The sequence below is a fragment of the Oryzias latipes genome, chromosome 2 (genome assembly GCF_053564925.1).
Source record: "Oryzias latipes strain Hd-rR chromosome 2, Olatipes_Hd-rR_3.1".
In the NCBI taxonomy this organism is placed as follows: Eukaryota; Metazoa; Chordata; class Actinopteri; order Beloniformes; family Adrianichthyidae; genus Oryzias; species Oryzias latipes.
The window spans coordinates 11525645-11543566 of record NC_136238.1 but is presented as its reverse complement, the minus strand read 5'-3'; the positions used below and the strand labels follow the sequence as shown (position 1 = coordinate 11543566).

Here is a 17922-nt window from a genome sequence, read left to right as displayed (position 1 = left end):
GCCACACCTGCCCCTTAAATTGCACTGGAGATTAGTTAGGTGGGTGTAGAACTGTCGGGTTCACTTCCCTGGGTATGAAAATTAGCTAATATCCAGTGTGGGTCCTTAAAACCCTACTCCCTATGCCTTGAAATACACGGGGTTGCGTCAGGAAGGGCATCCAGCATAAAAACTTGCTGCCAGACCACCTGTGCGAATCAGTGAAAGCTGATTCTGTGGCGACTCCTAATGCGATAAGCTGAAAGGCGAAAAAAAACAAAAACTGAATACGTTTGTACATTGACTTAACATTGAAACTTGGAGCCCCTGTTGCGCGATTCTTGTTTGGTGTGAACGCTGCTTAAATCTTCGTCCGGCAGCCTTAATTTAATCTAAAACCACACTATGTTGAACATTATTCCACTTGGAAGGAAACACGAAACTTTTAAAAACAAATGTAGTTTTATTGTGAAAAACTTCTGATTAAAAGAATATTAGATTCTGTCTGTACATACTTCCATTTATAGTTCTCAGAAAATAAAATTGCAAATTTTGAATTGCACAAAAAATTTCTACTGGCCTTGCATAAATATCATATCTAGAAGGAATGCATTAAAACTAATTTGTCTGAGATTTTCAATATGCTAAATAATCTTTGCCAGTAGTGATGTAGATAAAATCACTAGGTTTGGGATTGTCTTGTAACTAAAAAAAAGATGGCAAAAGGAGACCGAACTCTGCTTTTATCGTTGGTTTCCTTTGAGCTCAGCTGTTGCAGAACAGAGCAAAACTGAAACTCGCTGTCTCCCTGCTTTTTTTGTTTATGGGCAAAGCCTCGACTTTGCTGCTGTCCGGCGTCCGCCATCCCCACTGCGATCTCGCACCCGCCTTAAATACTTCTCGCCAATCACCTTGAGAGCACGCAAGGTGCCTTTGATTTATTGTACCGACCGAGCAGCTTCTCCATCTTCGACCCCGGCTTGTCACTAGGCGGCTATAATTGGGACTCGCTCATGACCCACCTAGCACAGCAGCTCAGTGGAAAGGGGGGAGCATCCTTGGGAATACTCCATCTCTTCAATTTTTGTACATATTTATTTATTTTCTTTTTCTAGTCTCTTTCCTCAGTTCAAATCCAAGAAGAAAAAAAAGTAGGACACCCAGCAGCTCCATTAATTGTTTTGCCCTTTACATCTCAATAACACAAGATGAGAGAAGGGGCGGATGAAGAACAAACGCATCACCGTCTCCCTCCCTCCCCTTCTGCTTGCAGGAAGCGGCGGCCAGCTTTGCCGAGTGGGAGAGGCTGATGAAGGGCCTGGGATCGGGGGTCGCAGACAACCCCTTCACAGAGGTCATGAGCCTGGTGACTCAGATGTACAAGCAAACCGCCATCGCCAAGGTAATGGGACACCAGGTGGAGTTATGTCTTCCTTTCCCCCAAGGTGTATCATTATACAGTAAAGTACAGCTTTGAAAGATGAGGCAGGAGTTCAAGTATGAGTCTTTCATGTGTTTGCAGGTAAATACCACTGATTATACATGGTTGAGCAGATTTATACTCAATATACTGAGTTGTGTTCAGCCCCGGATGAAACACTTCTAGAAAAGATCAAAGACTTCCTGTTTACTGATCTGTTCAATCAAATCCTACTGTATTTAAATCTATAATCCATACAATTGACATCAATCAACAAAGTTTACATTTCCTTCTGATTTTTGCAGAGGGAAAATTTTCAGGATTTCTATTAATTTTAACGATTTTAGATTTTTTTTGTTCTTTTTTTAAGCCACTTAGCACAGACTTAACATTCAAACCATTCAGAGACATAAAATGCATCAAATCCAGTTACTGAGATTTGTCCTTAGTGGTAACTCGAATGCCAATTTTCCTTCTGTAAACTGTGTTTTTAATTGACGTTTTTATAAAGGAAAAAGGAATAGTCTTTCAGCTCTTTAACACCAGAGTTTTAGCTCCAGTGCTCTTTGAATAACTCTAATTCTTCAACTCTTCAACATATTCTGAGGTGTAGAAAGGTATCTTTGCGCTGATATATGCAACACTTTACATTAGTGATGTGTTTATGCAAATGTCATTCCAAATGCTCAAAAAACTGAACAATGTTGGTCAAAACTGCCCTTACAGTCGGATGCGGGCAAAAAATGGGCAGTCTTGTATGGATCATGCAGGTGGCCTTCACGAATTTTTATGGTTACATCCCTACTGAGCGAAAAATGTTTACGCACATTTTTTGTATGGCCATGCAGCAGGCGATTGATCATAGTAAACACTTAAAATACTTACTGTATACAACGCGCAAGCGTAAGTAACTAGAAGTAGGTAAGACAGAGGCGTGTCATAGGGATTTTTCCTTTTTTCCCCCAACTTTCCCGAACCTTGCACAGGGAGCGCATTAGTGCTGTGATGTGTGCTCCTTAAATGAAAGCTGCCTGTTACAAATTAGGACATTAGATAGTCGGAATGTAGTTTGTCTTGGTATTCTACAGGCGTCCTACGGGCCCTGATGTATCACATGCTTACCCCATACATGCGGCATTCGGGCAAGGTCAGTAAGGGGTCGGTAGTCGCACCGTATGTTATAAGTCCATGCAGCCTTGAGAATACTTCACCATACACCTACTACATGCACAACAATGTATTTTCATGACATCTCTTGAGGTTGCCATTCAAGACACACGTGCGCTCCCCTTAAGATGCAACCACTCCTTTCTACGACCCTCCACCAGCCCAGACCACCCAAAAACCCACAGCAACTACACAGGTCCAACCCCTGTATGGGTGCATTTGACAAAGACATCAAGGCTTAACTAGTCAAATAAACATTTTTGCAAGAGGAAAACCAAAGATGGTTTGTGTACATTTTTAAACACCTCACTAGATTTAAAAACGTTAGAAATAAAGTAACTGTAATAAAAAAAAGGTACAGCTGCATAAATAATTCTCTATATATAATAATTCTGAAAAAATCTATAATGGATAATATAGTGCTTTTAAGCTAAAGGCAATATGCTTAACACGCTGAAGAAAGTGTAGGGAAGACAAAAGTGCTTTAATGATGCTGAACATGGAAAAAAATTTGAAAAAAAATCTGATGCCTTATGAGTTAAAACATTTTTGTGGACGACTATGGCTACGTTCACACTGCAGGGCTTAATGCTCAATTCTGATTTTTTGAAAAAATCCGATTTTTTTTTTTTTTTTTTGCAAGGCCGTTCACATTTCCAATTAAATGCAAATTTTTGTGATCTCCTGTGTGACTGTAAAATGACCCAGAAGTGACCCGCATGCGCAGAGGGAGCAAAAGTGAACGACGTCACTCGTTGTTTGCGGAAGTAGCTAACGTTAACAATGGATGTCAACAACAGTGTTATCAACAGCGGAGCTCTTTTTGCAATATTACATTTATTTTCACACCAGCACAATTAAAATCTTCTCATTTTAAGAAAGCATTGGAGCCAGGATCATCTGTACCCACTGTTGTGGAATGGGGATGTGTATGTGTTGGGGCTGCACGTGCGCGAGAGAGGAGAGAGCACGTGCAGCGAGGTAGGGAATGTGGGGGGGGCAGTGGGGGCGCATTTATGTTGTGTGTTAAGAAGGAAAGAGAGCTAATAAAAGAAGGCTTCCCCCAGAATAAATGCTATGGACTTTTTATTAACCCGCTCTGGAGAATCTGAGGGTCAGAACAGGGAGGTGAACCCTGGAGGAAGATCCGCCTTCGGCCCTGGAGAAGGTCTCCCCCGCGCTTCTGACCACGGTCGGAAAGGGAAAAAAAAAAGGTGATCACGGGAAAGGTTTAACACCACGCTCGGCCATTTCGCTGGATATTTTTTTCAAAAACCGCCCAGGTTTGGCCTGAATAGAGCTGTCACCCCAAATATGAATCAAATCGGTGACCACGCTTCCCTTCCACTGACTGGTCTCAGCAGCATCATCTGCCATGGTTGATGTTTATGTTCTCGTTCCCGCCTACTTCAACGCAAAATTATGACTTTTGTAGCGTATCGATGACGTACGGGTTGGATTCATGTGGCCTGGCCGGTCAGACGGCGGTCGCATTTGAAAAGATCGGATACGTACCGGATTCAGGGCCACCTACCCAAGTAGCCTGGGTCGCATTTGAAAAGATCGGATCACTGTCGTTCAGACTGTCGTGAAAATATCAGATACAGGTCGCATAGGAGCAAAAAAAATCGGAATTGGGTCGTTTCAGCCTGCAGTGTGAACGTAGCCTATGTCCAGCTAAAAATGTGCTGTGCTAAAAATGGCGCCAGATAATAATGACAGATATGCCAATAAAAGGGTGGAGCATCAACACTATAGCAACAGATCTTAGATTTCTATGATAGAACTGCTAGTTTTGAAGAAATGAACTAAACTGAATCTAAAAGTTTTTCATTTAGATTTTTTTCTGTCTTGATAATCCCAGGTATATTTGCAGCTGGATAAAGAAAATAAAAATAAAAAACTGGTTTTAACTATCAATTCTTTATAATCATTCCTTCATCTTGTGTGAAATTATTCTGAGAAGATATTTTAACATTTTATATTTTTGTTTAGTTTAGGGTTCATTGTTTTTGATATTGTAATTTCAATCAAGGCTATTTCATTTTTATTGCCTTGAATCTTCTTTTTATCTTTTCAGCATTAATACCTATTATCTCAGAGAGTTTCATCTTATCAGCACTCTTTCTTTTCTTTCCATAGACTTTCAAGCGGCCGCCTTTTTTTTCCTTGTTAACTAAAGAAAGATGTAAAACTATTAAAGACTCTTCAAAATAATACAATTAAAAGTCTAATCTTATAATTGCAGTATAAAGGAACAGACAGAACAATGGTAATTCCAATGATTCCCATTACATTTAATTAGTTTTCAACATAAACGAATGCTTTTGAGTAAGAAAAAGAACAATGAGAGCGTTGGATTGTTGCTCAAAGGCAGTCTTACATTGTCAGGGAATCTAACCAAGTCTGCTTCCACCTTAAAAGTTTGGATTCAACAGTCGTAAAAATCCCGATTTGTTTCTATTTGAGTGTAACTTTGACCCAAAATCTGTTGACTTTATATAAAATGCTAATTTAAAGATTTAGTTTCAATGATGGATGAACATTAGGAAAATGGTTATTTCAGGTTTTTAAAGAACAGAGGCAACATTTCGACTTTCCCCTCCATGAATACATCACCATGTCTCAGTGGAAGTGCCCACTGTTCACAGATTCAACAGACATGCATTAAACATTACCTCTTTGCTTCCCTCTCATCTATTTAACCATAAGAATACTTTATATCTTAACCACTACAGTTGACACAAGGCCGTCATTTCTGGTCCGTGTTTTAACTATTTCAGTTGAAATGAAATGTAAATAAAGCCAGATTGCAAAATAAAGGTACCAGCTGGATGTTGGTTTTTCAAAATAAGACAAACATGAGACAGAGAATTAGATCTGAAAGCCGTTTTCTAGTTTCTTTGTTCTACTATTATAACTCTACGCAAATAAATGAATGTTTTCATTCTTTTTGCTTTTAGTAAAGTGGTAAAATAAATAAACATAAGAACTCTTTTTGCTATCTTTTTATGAGCTCAGACTTCGTCTTTGCTCGGCTATTTCAAATAAGGGGTTCTTCTGATATAAAGACACGTTTTGTCACGTTTAAAGAATTATTTAGTCGTGCAAAGCAGTGACTCAAAGCTGCTAATTTCAAAACTAAATACAAGACCAGAGGGACTCTCTTTAATTTCTAGAGATTCATTCAGACGTAAATGTAGATGCTAAGTCAGCAGAATGGAATTTAACAACAAAAATAAAAGGTGCTGTGGGAAATTAGGAGACTAATCCACCATCCCCCACACAACAAGTTTAGTCAATTTTACAAACTTTATATTGGTTTTTGTTAAGGTTTTTTTTTCTTTTTAAATAAAAAAAGAGAAGTGACACAACCCAGCAGCTTGTTTGATCCCATTTGCTGTTTCTTCCCATCTTTCCTGGCCCATGATAGGTTGACAGACCTGTCATTCTTCACATTTGAGCCACAAAAAGCTAGCAAGTTTGGAGGGACACGAACAATTGAAGGTCCAATGAAATGTGTGAATGTAAAAGTTTGTCCAAAACTTTCAGAGCTCATCTAATAAACCACTTTTTCATGAATCTACTTTTTCACAGTTGCTCATCACAACTAATTTTATTAATTCATTGAATATTTTGACATAAACCACTATAAAGGTCTATTTTGATCTATTTAGTCTATTTTCATACAAAAGGTTTACTGGATAATAGGGATCATTACATAAATAAAACACTACCCAGAATTCCTAGATGGCTGAAGAGGCAGACGATTGGTCAGAGGAGTTGATGGAAAGTTTTTCCAACAAACTGCAAAAAGTAACACTCTCACTTTTCCCGTTCATTATGTCAAAGCGCAGGATCACTCTGCTAGGCTCCTGACTACCCATAATGCTCCAACACGCCACCTTGTGGTGCAGCTTTTTAGTTTACCAAAGTTGTGCTAAAATATTTTGGCAGATTTTTGAGCGCAGTGCACTGCAAAAAATGTAAGGCCAGTAAACACAATCAAAATTCCCAAATAAGGTGCACCAGAATTTTAAGACGCACCATCAATATTTCATACATTCATTCAATGGTTGATTGGTTTCGTTTGCCACAGCAGTCAAACTCAGTTGTTACCATGACAATGTGTCGCAGCACTTTAAGTATTTAGCATGAAGGACTAAAAATTGATATTTATTTCTTTCGTAAGTGACCTTTATCAGATGATAACAGACTTTGCGGAGGACAGTTCAATCTTCCACGGCGTGCTGGCATTATCTCTTACCCAGAATATGTGTCACCAGTTAACTCTTACCTTCACACTAAGCAACACTTCATGGCACTTTTCGAGTGGTGTGTTTTCCCCCCACAAATTTGTCTTTTTGTTGTGTAACAAAAAGGGGGTTTAATAGCATCATATCCAGGAAAAATGGCAACAGCTATGAAGCTGAAAAATTGGCGTCAAGTTATTGCAAAACAAGTCAATGATTGTATGAGCACTATAATTCTGCACTCTGCTATTCAGTTCATTTCAGTTATCTGACAAGGACAGTAAAGTAAACACAGGGTTAAGACACTCAGTTTTAGATTGTAGAGTTCTAACTAGTCTACATCTACAGTCTCTAAAATGGGGAAGAAAAAGTAACAAAAGCCAGTATATTAAAATGTTAAAAAAAAAATTCATGTACATGCACCCGGCAAAAAAATCATTAAAAACAATTATACATTTATACAGTGAAAGTCAATTTTATAGACTGTTCTTTTTTTCCTGTTGTTCTGTGGAAGTCTTAATGGTTTGACAAGGTCTTCAGGGCAAAAGGAAGCTTGTTGGCCTTTTTTATTGTTTAGGAAGAGAAGGCCGATCATTCTGGAGCAGGTTGACATCAGAGAATATGTCCTCACCACAATTACAGAAGTGCTGCTGGTATTAGATGTGGACATGAGTTTACATCTCTCACTTTTCACACACTATTTACAAACCCTTGGTTTCTATAGAAACAAAAGCAGATCACCTCTCAGGGACATTCAAAGCCATTTAACGAGCTCGGGAATTGCCTAAAATTGCAAAGTCTTGGTAAATTTTTATGTCTCAGGAAATGTCGAGCTGACGGCACGGCATCATTTTGAGACTGCTTTCGCCAGACGCTGACTGGGATCTCGCGGGAAAGCGTTGCCACAGCAACAGGGCCTAATGGTCACCAACGAAAGCACTTAGACAAAGTAGGGAGTTAAAACTGAGGCATTATTTAGTTGCGTCCAGCCTGCCATGATTACACCTCACATCAAAGTTACACGCTGCACTAAAATAGCATCTCTGTGATGTTGTTGCCATGGAAACTTGGGTTGCTGTCTCTCTCCCTCTCAGTTTGAAGAGGTGGTTTATTTAATGAGAGAAATAAGTAGTGTGGGAAGGTGGCTGCAGGCATACAGTACGAAAAAAGCGCCGGGGTCAGAGCCGCTAGAATCCGTACATTTACATTTCCAGTCCGTGAGCGATCCATCCCCCCTCCCCCCTCTAATCCTGACTCTCAGAGAACAGGCGGTTTCTGTCTTTCTTGTGTTTATAAATGAGCAAACAGTTCCTCCAATTAAAGCACCCCCACCACCACCACCACCACCATCATCTTGGTTGTTCGAAGGCGGCCGTTCCTCTCAATTAGTCAAACGCCTTCAGCCATGAGGAGCGCGGCCCCGGGGTTAACAGAGACCGGAGATAACCTCGGAACGCAATCATTGACATGCTGCTCGCTCAACCTGCCTCCGTGATTGGATCTCTTTTGCAATCGGTGTTGTTTGCTGATTGGATTTCTGCTCGGTGTAGCCCAACACCGGACCTCCTTTCATTACAAACTCCCCCCACCCGCCGCCCTCCCTCATGCACCTTAGCGCTGATATCGCCCGGCCAGTCTCATTTCCTGTCCAATCGGTTTTTACAGTTTCTCTACTTCAGAAAAAAAGCTGCTTGCTTTCTTCTTTTTTAGATCATGGAGATGGTGGTGGTGGGGGGGGGTTATAGATTCACACATCTATGTCACTCTGAGGAGCGTGGCGGGCCCTGCCTGCCTGCTCACTCGACGGGCCTCCTGACGACAGAGCTGCCAAAAGCCTTTGGGGTATTTTTGTTGCTTTACCCACCAAGCATCTGCTCCCAATTACCCAGAGAGGACAGCTCTGATGCTGGACTTTAAAGGGAGATAACAGGGCGCTTCAGACAGCCGAGAAGTTTGTGCACTAATTAAACTCAGCGGAAGGAAGCCGGCGAAGCCAAGCCGTCAGTAATGAGGACCTCTCAGATCAGAACAGGGTCAGCGGGCCTGCAGGATAGATTCATTATCAGGCGCAGCGGCTAATTATCAGCAAGGCAAAGCAGAGGTTCTCCCACCAGAGCAGGTGTGATGGCTGCAGAGGTTGTCAGGTCGTTGTGGGGTGTGGTGGATATTAGCGGTTGGATTCACACCACATAGAATGGACTGTCTCCAAAAGGGCCTCGTAAGAGTTGCATTTCTCTGCAAGCAGACCTCAGCGTTTCCCTCGAGTTGGGGGCTATTCTCGGCTGCTTTGTGTCCTGGGGCGCCGAAATGAGCCCAATCTCCATCCTCAATGACACGCTCATGCAGCACTTCCACTCTGAAGAGGGGCAACAGCAACCACACACGGCGAAACGACAGATATCCACAGGGTAAACTTAACTCACAAGCTGCAAGGCTGCCTTGCTTTTTAAAAACCTTTTCTCTGTCAATCAGGGTCAAAGTCTCAGCAGAGCAAGCAGGAGGCTGTTGAATATGGGCTCTGCTGTTTTTAAGGCATTGTTACCACTCCACTTTATAAATAAAACAAGAACAATGGAGAAAAAGGCCAGGCGTGGATGAAAAAGAACAGAAGGAGACCAAATAACTCCAGTATGAAAGCACAGAGAGACTTACTGCATTTATTTAGGGAACTTGGAAAAGAGACTGAAATAGTCCAAACAGTTTAGAATAACCTTTCCTTAGTTGGATTAGTCTATAGTTGGAATTTGGTTAGACAGTAGTCGCTTGTTTATCGAACATGAACATTTTCACACGTTTCTCTCATATTTAATCTAAGGTTCCAACCATCAAACAAAAAGAAGTCCAGTATTATTGAATGAAAACAAAGATCTGCCAGCAATGGTAGATTTATGTAAGTTTTGGTAAGATCCTACACATTCTGTACTGGAGACTCGGCACAGAGAAGATTGATTGACAGTGCTCTACAACCAATCAGCACGCAGAAACAGTGCGCTGTAAAAAGTAAAGAGCGCAAAAAATCTGCGAAACAGCAAGACCCCAAAAGGTAAAGCGCATGATAGAAATTAAAACAGAAAATTTATTTTTTCCCCCCCGTCTATCCACACAAACTTGACATTTTTGCCACTGGTCTATAAATAACTCTTTTCTTGCAAAGACAATTTAGATATTCAATAAAAGTCTTTACACACTTTAAAGCAGTACGTAAATCCAAAATTTAAGAATTTATTGTTGTTTTTTAAGAATTTAAAGGTGTTTCTTGAAAAGCCTGAACAGTCTGAAAATGGAAGAACTTCAATCTGAATCAGCTCAAGTTCTTAGTCATGAAATTCCACCACCATTTTTGATAGCCTTTTTATTGTTAGACGCTAATTTCAAAGCAATGTGGATATTTTTACAACTTAAAATTTTTATAACATTAATAAAGTGTTTTATTTTATTTTATGGGGCATTACTACAATTATTTTCTTGTACTTGTGTTTTTTGCTAATGGAAAAAAGGGGAATAATATAAAAAATAAAAACCTATATGAATTTCTTTCAATTTTTATTGTTCAAAAGTATTGGTAGTTTGAATACATTTTTGTGATTATACCCCATATTTGTATTTTCGTGATTAAAAATGCTACACAACAATCTAAAAGTCAATAGCCGGAGCTCTTTACTTTTTTTCAAAACTTTCATTGTTTTTCTGCTATCTTTTTTAACATTATATCTTAAACAATGAGCAAAAAGCTCCTAAAATGTTCTGAAACGCCTCATTCTGGTGGTTGAGGGTTTCAGAGATTGACCTTTTTTGTTTGTGCTGTCACCAAATCAAATGAGCCCTCCCACCAGTCATATGGGTAAGTTGTGAGTTATTGATTTGCTTTCGCTATCTGTGAGCTGACAAATGCGCCCCGGTCATTGTGTGTGCTGTCTCTTTTCAAAGTCTTGATCCCTGGCATTCAATAGTGATCGATCACCCAGGAAGAATGTTGCGGTGATTAATTGACTTCTTCAGCGATCTTGCCGCTCTCTCTGTATGTGGCCGACCAGTGAAGTGATGGATTCAGTGGCTGTCTGTCATCTGCCCCCCACCCCCACCCCACCCCTCTGTGTTTTGTGTGTGGCCAGGCGGGAGCTGTGAAGGACTACATTAAGATGATGTTGGAGGCGGAGCAGCTGAAGTTCCTGGTGTTCGGGCACCACCTTACCATGCTGCAGGCCTGCACCGAAGCTGCCATCGAGGCCAAGGTAACTGTGGGGAAATCAGCAAGAAAGAGAGCCGTAACAGCACCGTGGTTCGGAAAATACCAAATACCCCGCCTTTTGATGCCGCCAACCAATATCAAGTGTCACCGGTCAACTAAAACCAGAAATCCAGGTTCTCCAAACCTGGGGAAAACAGGCAGAATGGTAGATCTGTAGGAACAGGTATGAGCAGCTCTGCTCTACAAGCTGTTCTTCTTGCTCATATCCTTCCAAACTCATCTTCTCGCTCCTACCGAAGGAGCAAACCGTGTTCCACCCATGTCGCCTCCCTCCAACCATTTTTCTCCTCTTCTAATCCCAGCACTTCTAATGGATGCTAAGGCACGACCCACCTCCTCAGCCATAGCTGTTTAAACACAATACCGGCTTGATTGCATCGACACACCTACAGCTTTGTTTGGACGTCTCACTGTCAGACGAGTAATGACAAAGTGAAAAAGCACAGAGCGTTCCTCTTTGGGAATAATTGGAAAATGGAGTTTTCACCTCCATGTGTTGGGCCTATCATAAAGGAGGGCTCCCATATGGAAATGCAGGTAACGTGTGAGAGTTTACCCAAGTCAAGAGGTGGTAAAACGAATAATTTATGACAAAGATTAGTTTCAAACGTCTCCCTTTGTTGTGTAAAATGTTGTTGCAGATGTGGACTGACGTTCTCACAGCTACTTAACAGTTTAGTACAGTTGTGACTAGGCCTGAACAATAAATCACAAATTTATCGTTATCGCGATATCCAGCTTGTGTAAAACACATATCGCAAAAGTCGGCAAAAATTGCAATAAATGGTCACCTTAAATGTGCTAAAACAATCTTATGGCAGCTTGAAGTATTTAACGAATCAAATAAATCCATTTATGCATTTGACCAATCAGATGGAACCCTTTGATGTTAGATGCTCACCTCCCATGTCGAAGAGGGTCATTTGGAGTATAATATAAGATCTGTTGACTCTTATTTAAACTGTTGCATTGAAATGGAAATTATGTATTTACATGTTTTGCTATTTGTTCATGTTTTTATAAGTTTATATGGTCATCGCAATGTTGATCATTAATATCGCAAATCGTTAGTTTTCCTTACATAGTGATATAATGAGATATTTGTAGAAATCAGTGAGATCCTAGTTGACGTGTAGATTTGGTGCTTCACTCTTGGACTTCTCATGTTTTGTTGCGTCTTAACTCTATTATCCTTTAACACCGGAGCTACAGCTTTGAAATTCTTTCGACTGCCATAACACTTCAACCGTTTAAGCAAATGACGTCGTTCTAACTAGGGGTGTAAGAAAAAATCGATTCGGCAATATATCGCAATACGTCATCTGGCAATACTTGTATCTATTCAAAATGCTGCCATATCGATATTTATTTAATTATTTCTGAGCGTCCTTCAGCGTCTGACTCTTGTCGTCCACTTCACCCTCCGACCGCTAGTTGACAGCAGAGCACACGGAGCCTCTTTGAGCAGCTCTACTCTGCACATGACAACAGGAAGACTGCAGGCAGCTTGTTCTGTTGTTATGAGACATGAACTATTTAGTTTTTACTTGGAATGGATACCAGACAGAAACTCTGAGCCATGTTGCTGCCAGTAAGATATGAAAACGTGGATTGCTGTGCTTTTTAGCGGCTCAGATAAATAAGATAGACAATGAAGCACGGCAGCAGCTAATAGGCTAATGCGCTTAGCATCTGCTAACAAGCTAGCAAAGCGGGCTAAAGTTCTGCAGAACCTCAAAGCAATGGATTCTAGTTTAGGGACCTGATGGATCAGAGGGATGTGTACAATGCTCTGAAAAAGGCTGACATTTTGGTGATCAGCGTTACCAGTTTACTTCCGTGTGTGAGAAGCGTGGCTGCAAAGGTGCAACAGAGCAGATATGTAAACAAAGCACCTTTTTTGTCACATGAAAGCAACTTTCCTTCGTTCTGTCATGCTGTCTCATCATCACACTTTATTGTTTCTGGAAAGAATCAGTGTGTGTCCCCCACCCTTTATATTTAAAGCACCATTCAGGCTCCTGAACTGTTTAAAAGCACCAGAAAAGCTACATTAATGCTGAAAATAAACAGCATTTTATTTCCCCATTAGAAACTTATTGGTTAAGGCTTATTCATTCTTTGTTTTTTCTTACTCTTAAAAATTTATATATTTTTTAAATCAGACAATGTTGACTGTTCCCTTTCTATATTTTAACTTACCAAAATAAAAGCACTATGAATTTGCTTTGGTAAACGCAACTTATATATGAGATACAATTGCTGTGCTTAACATTGTGATCATTAAACCGAATTTGACCATTTTATTACAGTGGAAGACATTAAAATTCAGGTTGAGTTTTTTTCAAAGTCATATTTAAAAAAAACAGAAAGAAAACATGTTTCGGTAAAATATCGGGATACATATCGTATCGCAGGGCGCGTATCGGGATAGGTATCGTATCGCCAGACTCTTGCCAATACACACCCCTAGTTCCAACGGATTCTGAAACAGAGAAAAAGCAGCTTTGGGACTATCAACACTTTATGTTTGTAATGGCTGATATAAAGAGCTTCTTTTCTCCGCATCACATTCAGTTGATTGTTGTTGATCACATAAATGATCAAAGAGTTACGGTTTGTCAAAGAGCTTGTGTCATTAAAGCTTTCGCCGGCGACATCTCTGACGTTACAGGGTGAAAACTGAAGCTGTCGGATGATGAGAACATCGCTTAAGGGTGATGTTGACTCCAAAGACTCCATATTTGTGTTAGGTTTTAAAAAAAGTATGGATTATATAAAGATAATTTTTTGGAGGATTTATTTAAATGTTTCTTCTGGCTGCTGTACTGAATTTAAACATCATACAGCTGATTTTACAATTTCTGTGCTTTGTGTTTGCTTCAGTTCCTCATTTTAAATTCTGTCGGATTGTGATGAAAGCTTTAATAGAAAGTTTCCCTCTGGTTTTGCAGAAGGCTCCACAGAGACCTTTAAAATGACAAAGGACTTTTATTCTGACACCACCAATCACTTTGCAGCAAGACCTGCTTTTTGTGACCGATATTACGTCGCCCACTTTTCAATTCCAGTTAGCATTTTAAAAAAGTCTCACTCCAGAGACTTTTGTTGCTTTTTAGAGGTAACCTAGAAATAGTGAATTCATGCTTCACTTCTCCTTCCTGGCTCAGCAAAGGTAATTGGTCCCATGTTTTGGGTTTATTCTTTCATCCATCGTCCCGCTGTGTTTTTAAGTCAAATCCCAGTCGCAGCATTGATTAACTTTGACAGAGTAATGATGTCTGCGCTCACAAGTTTTGCTTGTACTTTACAGCAGATGTTAGGTGTCATAAATTATTGGTGTCTTTCACTCCTGAGACAAATTTAGGTTTACGATCAGCTCTGATATTTAAATATAAAGAAAAATAAACCTCATCTGAAAAGGACCCCTGACTTCTTCAAGAAAACTCTTTTTCCCTCACTCAGAAAGTAAACTTTACACACCCTGTTTCTCTTTTTTTTTTTTTTTTCTCTAACTCATTACAAGAAAATTAATTCTGTTAGCTTGATGCCAGACCTGTGAAACACTTCAAGTGTGTGTTTGTGCGCGTTGCAGTGGTGGAGAAGTTGTCATGTGAATGCAACGTGACGGCCCAACGTGTGATAACACATCTTTCTCGGAGACACTCGCTTTTTCGATGCGCTCACCAATTAACAGAGATAAGCTATAAAAGGAACGACAGGCAACGCGTGGAGATGACAAGTTACTCTGCTACAATCCCAGCTTTATCAATGTTTCCAGGCCTGTGTCTCACCTGGTGTTAATTTGGCTGAAAGGATTTTTTAATGAGATTTTCCAAGGTTTAAACAAATAATCAAGAGATAAACTTTTCTATTAGAGTGTCTGGTTGATTTGTGATTATTTTTTTTAGCGCAGTTTGGCTTCCCCACAACGCCGTGAAACATATTTATTTTTTCAAACTTTTATGTTTTTTTCTGGAAAAGTCAGACGAGCGTCTGTGTTGTCTCTCAGCAAGCTTCTCCTTCTACTTTCATGCAGCTACAGTGGATGTGGGAGCGGCACAGTGTGAACACGGTTGTCCTACTGACGGCCACTGTGCTGCTCCGCAGGACTGATGGACACGGATCAAAAGAGTGCGGTCGCTGCTGTGCATTAGCGGCTCGGCGAATGTCACGTTGATGTTTGGTTTTAATGAACACCCAACCACCACTGTCTTTGTTTGCTTTCCCATTGTTGCGAAATCCTTTATCGGTCGTTAGAGTGCCCAATTCCTGTTTTCAACAGGGTGGAGACTCAGATATATCAAAAACAGGGCATACAAGCTAATGAAATGCTTTTAAAAGCGGGAGAATAACCCCTCTTTTGTAATATGACGCTTTATTGTAATCCATGGAAGATGTAGCCATCAAGCTACCAAATATTATCCACTCGTTTGCCTAACCCCTTTAAAAAAAATGGAATAAATGAGTTTTAGGTTATAATACATCAGACCTTCATTCACAGTCAGCATTCACCTAAATTCAAAAGGGTTTGAAATGGGTCTGGGGTCCCTGTTCTGCTTCTGTTTGTAACTAGTTACTTCAGCTTGTTATTTGTGGAACACACCTGATCCAGGTAGATGGGCTTGGGGATATTTGGTAAACGGGCAGAACTGTTACGGCGAGGAATGAGGGAAGCACCCAGGCGCAGAGAGGAGGAGGAGGCAGAAGGGTCCAGGAACAGGAGTTTTATTAACAAAGGAGTCCAAAAAATTAAAGTAAACTACTGCAGCTGGCAGGCAAACTCCAAACTCGAAATACTAGACACACTGGAAACAGGGGAACATTAAGACAGACAGGACTTAAATACATAAAGAACAATTGGGACACATGTGGAAACAATGAGGGCAGATGGGGACCAAAAGTAAAACTCGAAAACACGACACAACACAGGAACCTTTCAAAACCTTTCAGACAGCTCCGCTCCAAAACTGCCCGGTACCAGAAATCATTCATACCCAATGCAATAACCCTGTACAACAACTCACTATTCAAAAGATAACCTTTACACATTTTTTTTTCTCTTCTTCTCTATTTTGCACATTTCTTTTGCACATCCCTTTACCTGCACTGTTTTGTAAATAGCTTTTTAAATTATACCACATTTTCCTTGTTCTTGTTTTTTATTTTTATTTTATAATATTCGTAGTCTTTTTTTCCCCTGTCAGTTGTTATGGTAACGAACAAATTTCCCTCGTGTGGGATCAATAAAGTATTTCTGATTCTGAAATAAAACAGGAAATGAACTCAAAACCAGACAGAACAAAAAGAGAACCCAAACACTAAAGCAACGAAACTAAAACCATAACAAAAACAGTGGCCCACGAGGCCTGGACACTGCTAGTAAGAAAGGGACAGACAGAGTCTGACCTTGCCGTCCTGCCACGGCGCCCGCAGTCCCGACTGAGGGATCTGAGCCCACTCAGGCAGCAGTGTTGTCCTGAAGCATGCCCTTCTAGAGTGCTGCCCACAGAGCCCACTTTAGAAATGTCATGCTCCCCCCATTTCCCGGTTTCCAACAGACCCTGAACCGCAATCGTCACTGCTTTCTGTTTTTATAAGAAAACATCAGTTCTAATTACTAGAACAATAGTTATGATACACGCAACAAAGCTTTCTCCTCAAAAAGATTTGTGTACTCTTACTGTGTAGTTTTTGAGTTATCAGTACTTAAACATAGTAATGTTGACTGAATATATATATTAGAACTTTTCAACTTTGAAGTTGAATAAAGTTTTGTGCATATTTCCAGGCATTGTATAGTATATCCTTGTACTACACATTTGTCACAGTCACCTCTCAGAGAGTTGTGTACTTTTACTGTGTAGTTTTTGAATCATTACTGCATAAAGAAAAATAGTTTGCCTTCTCTTGGTGGGTGGAGTGTCCCTGGCCCAGTTTGAGGAGTTTAAATATCTTGGGGTCTTAGGGAGCCGGTTTAGCTCGTGCTGGTTTGCGGCGCCTTCCGTCCGTGAAACCAGGGTTCGAATCCGGGCTGCTCCCTGTTCCCTTCTCTACTTCTGTGCCGGTCCCAAGCCCGGTTGCTTTGAGAGGGTTGCGTCAGGAAGGGCATCCGGCGTAAAACATTGCCAAGTTTACCATGCGACTTGTTCACTGTGGCGACCCCTGATGGGAAAAAGCCGAAGGAGAAAGAAGAAATATCTTAGGGTCTTGTTCACGAGTGAGGGAAGACCGGAGCGTAAGATTGACAGGCAGTTCAGAGCAGCGTCCGTAGTTATGCTGGTCCTTTGTGGTGAAGAGAGAGCTGAGCCAGAAAGCAAAGCTCTCAATTTACCGGTTGATCTTCGTTCCAAGACCCAGGACACACTGGAGAGACTACGTCTCTCGGCTGGCCTGTGAAAGTCTCTGGGTCCCCCCAGAGGAGCTAGAGGAAGTGTCCGGGGTTAGGGAAGTCTTTGCTTAGACTGCTGCCCCCGTGACCCGGTCCCGAATAAGCGGAGGAAGATGGATGGACTACATAAAGATATCAATTTATACGTAAATTACTGTAAAAGTTGTCAACTTAGAAGTTGAATTGGGTTATGGTGCATAAATATCTAACTCTATATAAATATATATATATTTGTAGAATATTTAAATGGAAAACTTGTTAAAGCTTATTAAAACACCCTGTTTTTTTTTTATTTATTTAACCTTTATTTACCCAGGAATGTCCCATTGAGATTTAGAATCTCTTTTTCAAGGCAGTCCTGGCTAGGGAGAAACAATAAATTACATTTACAATAAAAAAAAGGTCAACATTAAAAACATAAAATAAATAAAAATGAGAGCTTCTGTAAAACAGGGACAGCTAA

General features: G+C 40.4%; 1 protein-coding gene across 6 annotated transcripts in view; it reads left to right on the top strand.

Moving 5' to 3' along the window:
• Positions 1-17922, top strand: part of zranb3 (zinc finger, RAN-binding domain containing 3) — a 196660-nt gene that overhangs the window by 70063 nt on the left and 108675 nt on the right. For all 6 annotated transcript variants that reach the window (XM_078932237.1, XM_020708646.3, XM_020708651.3 and 3 more), the window contains exons 8-9: positions 1253-1381; positions 10932-11051. In XM_078932237.1, the coding sequence (XP_078788363.1) occupies positions 1253-1381; positions 10932-11051 (249 nt within the window). The remainder of the gene's footprint in view (positions 1-1252; positions 1382-10931; positions 11052-17922) is intronic.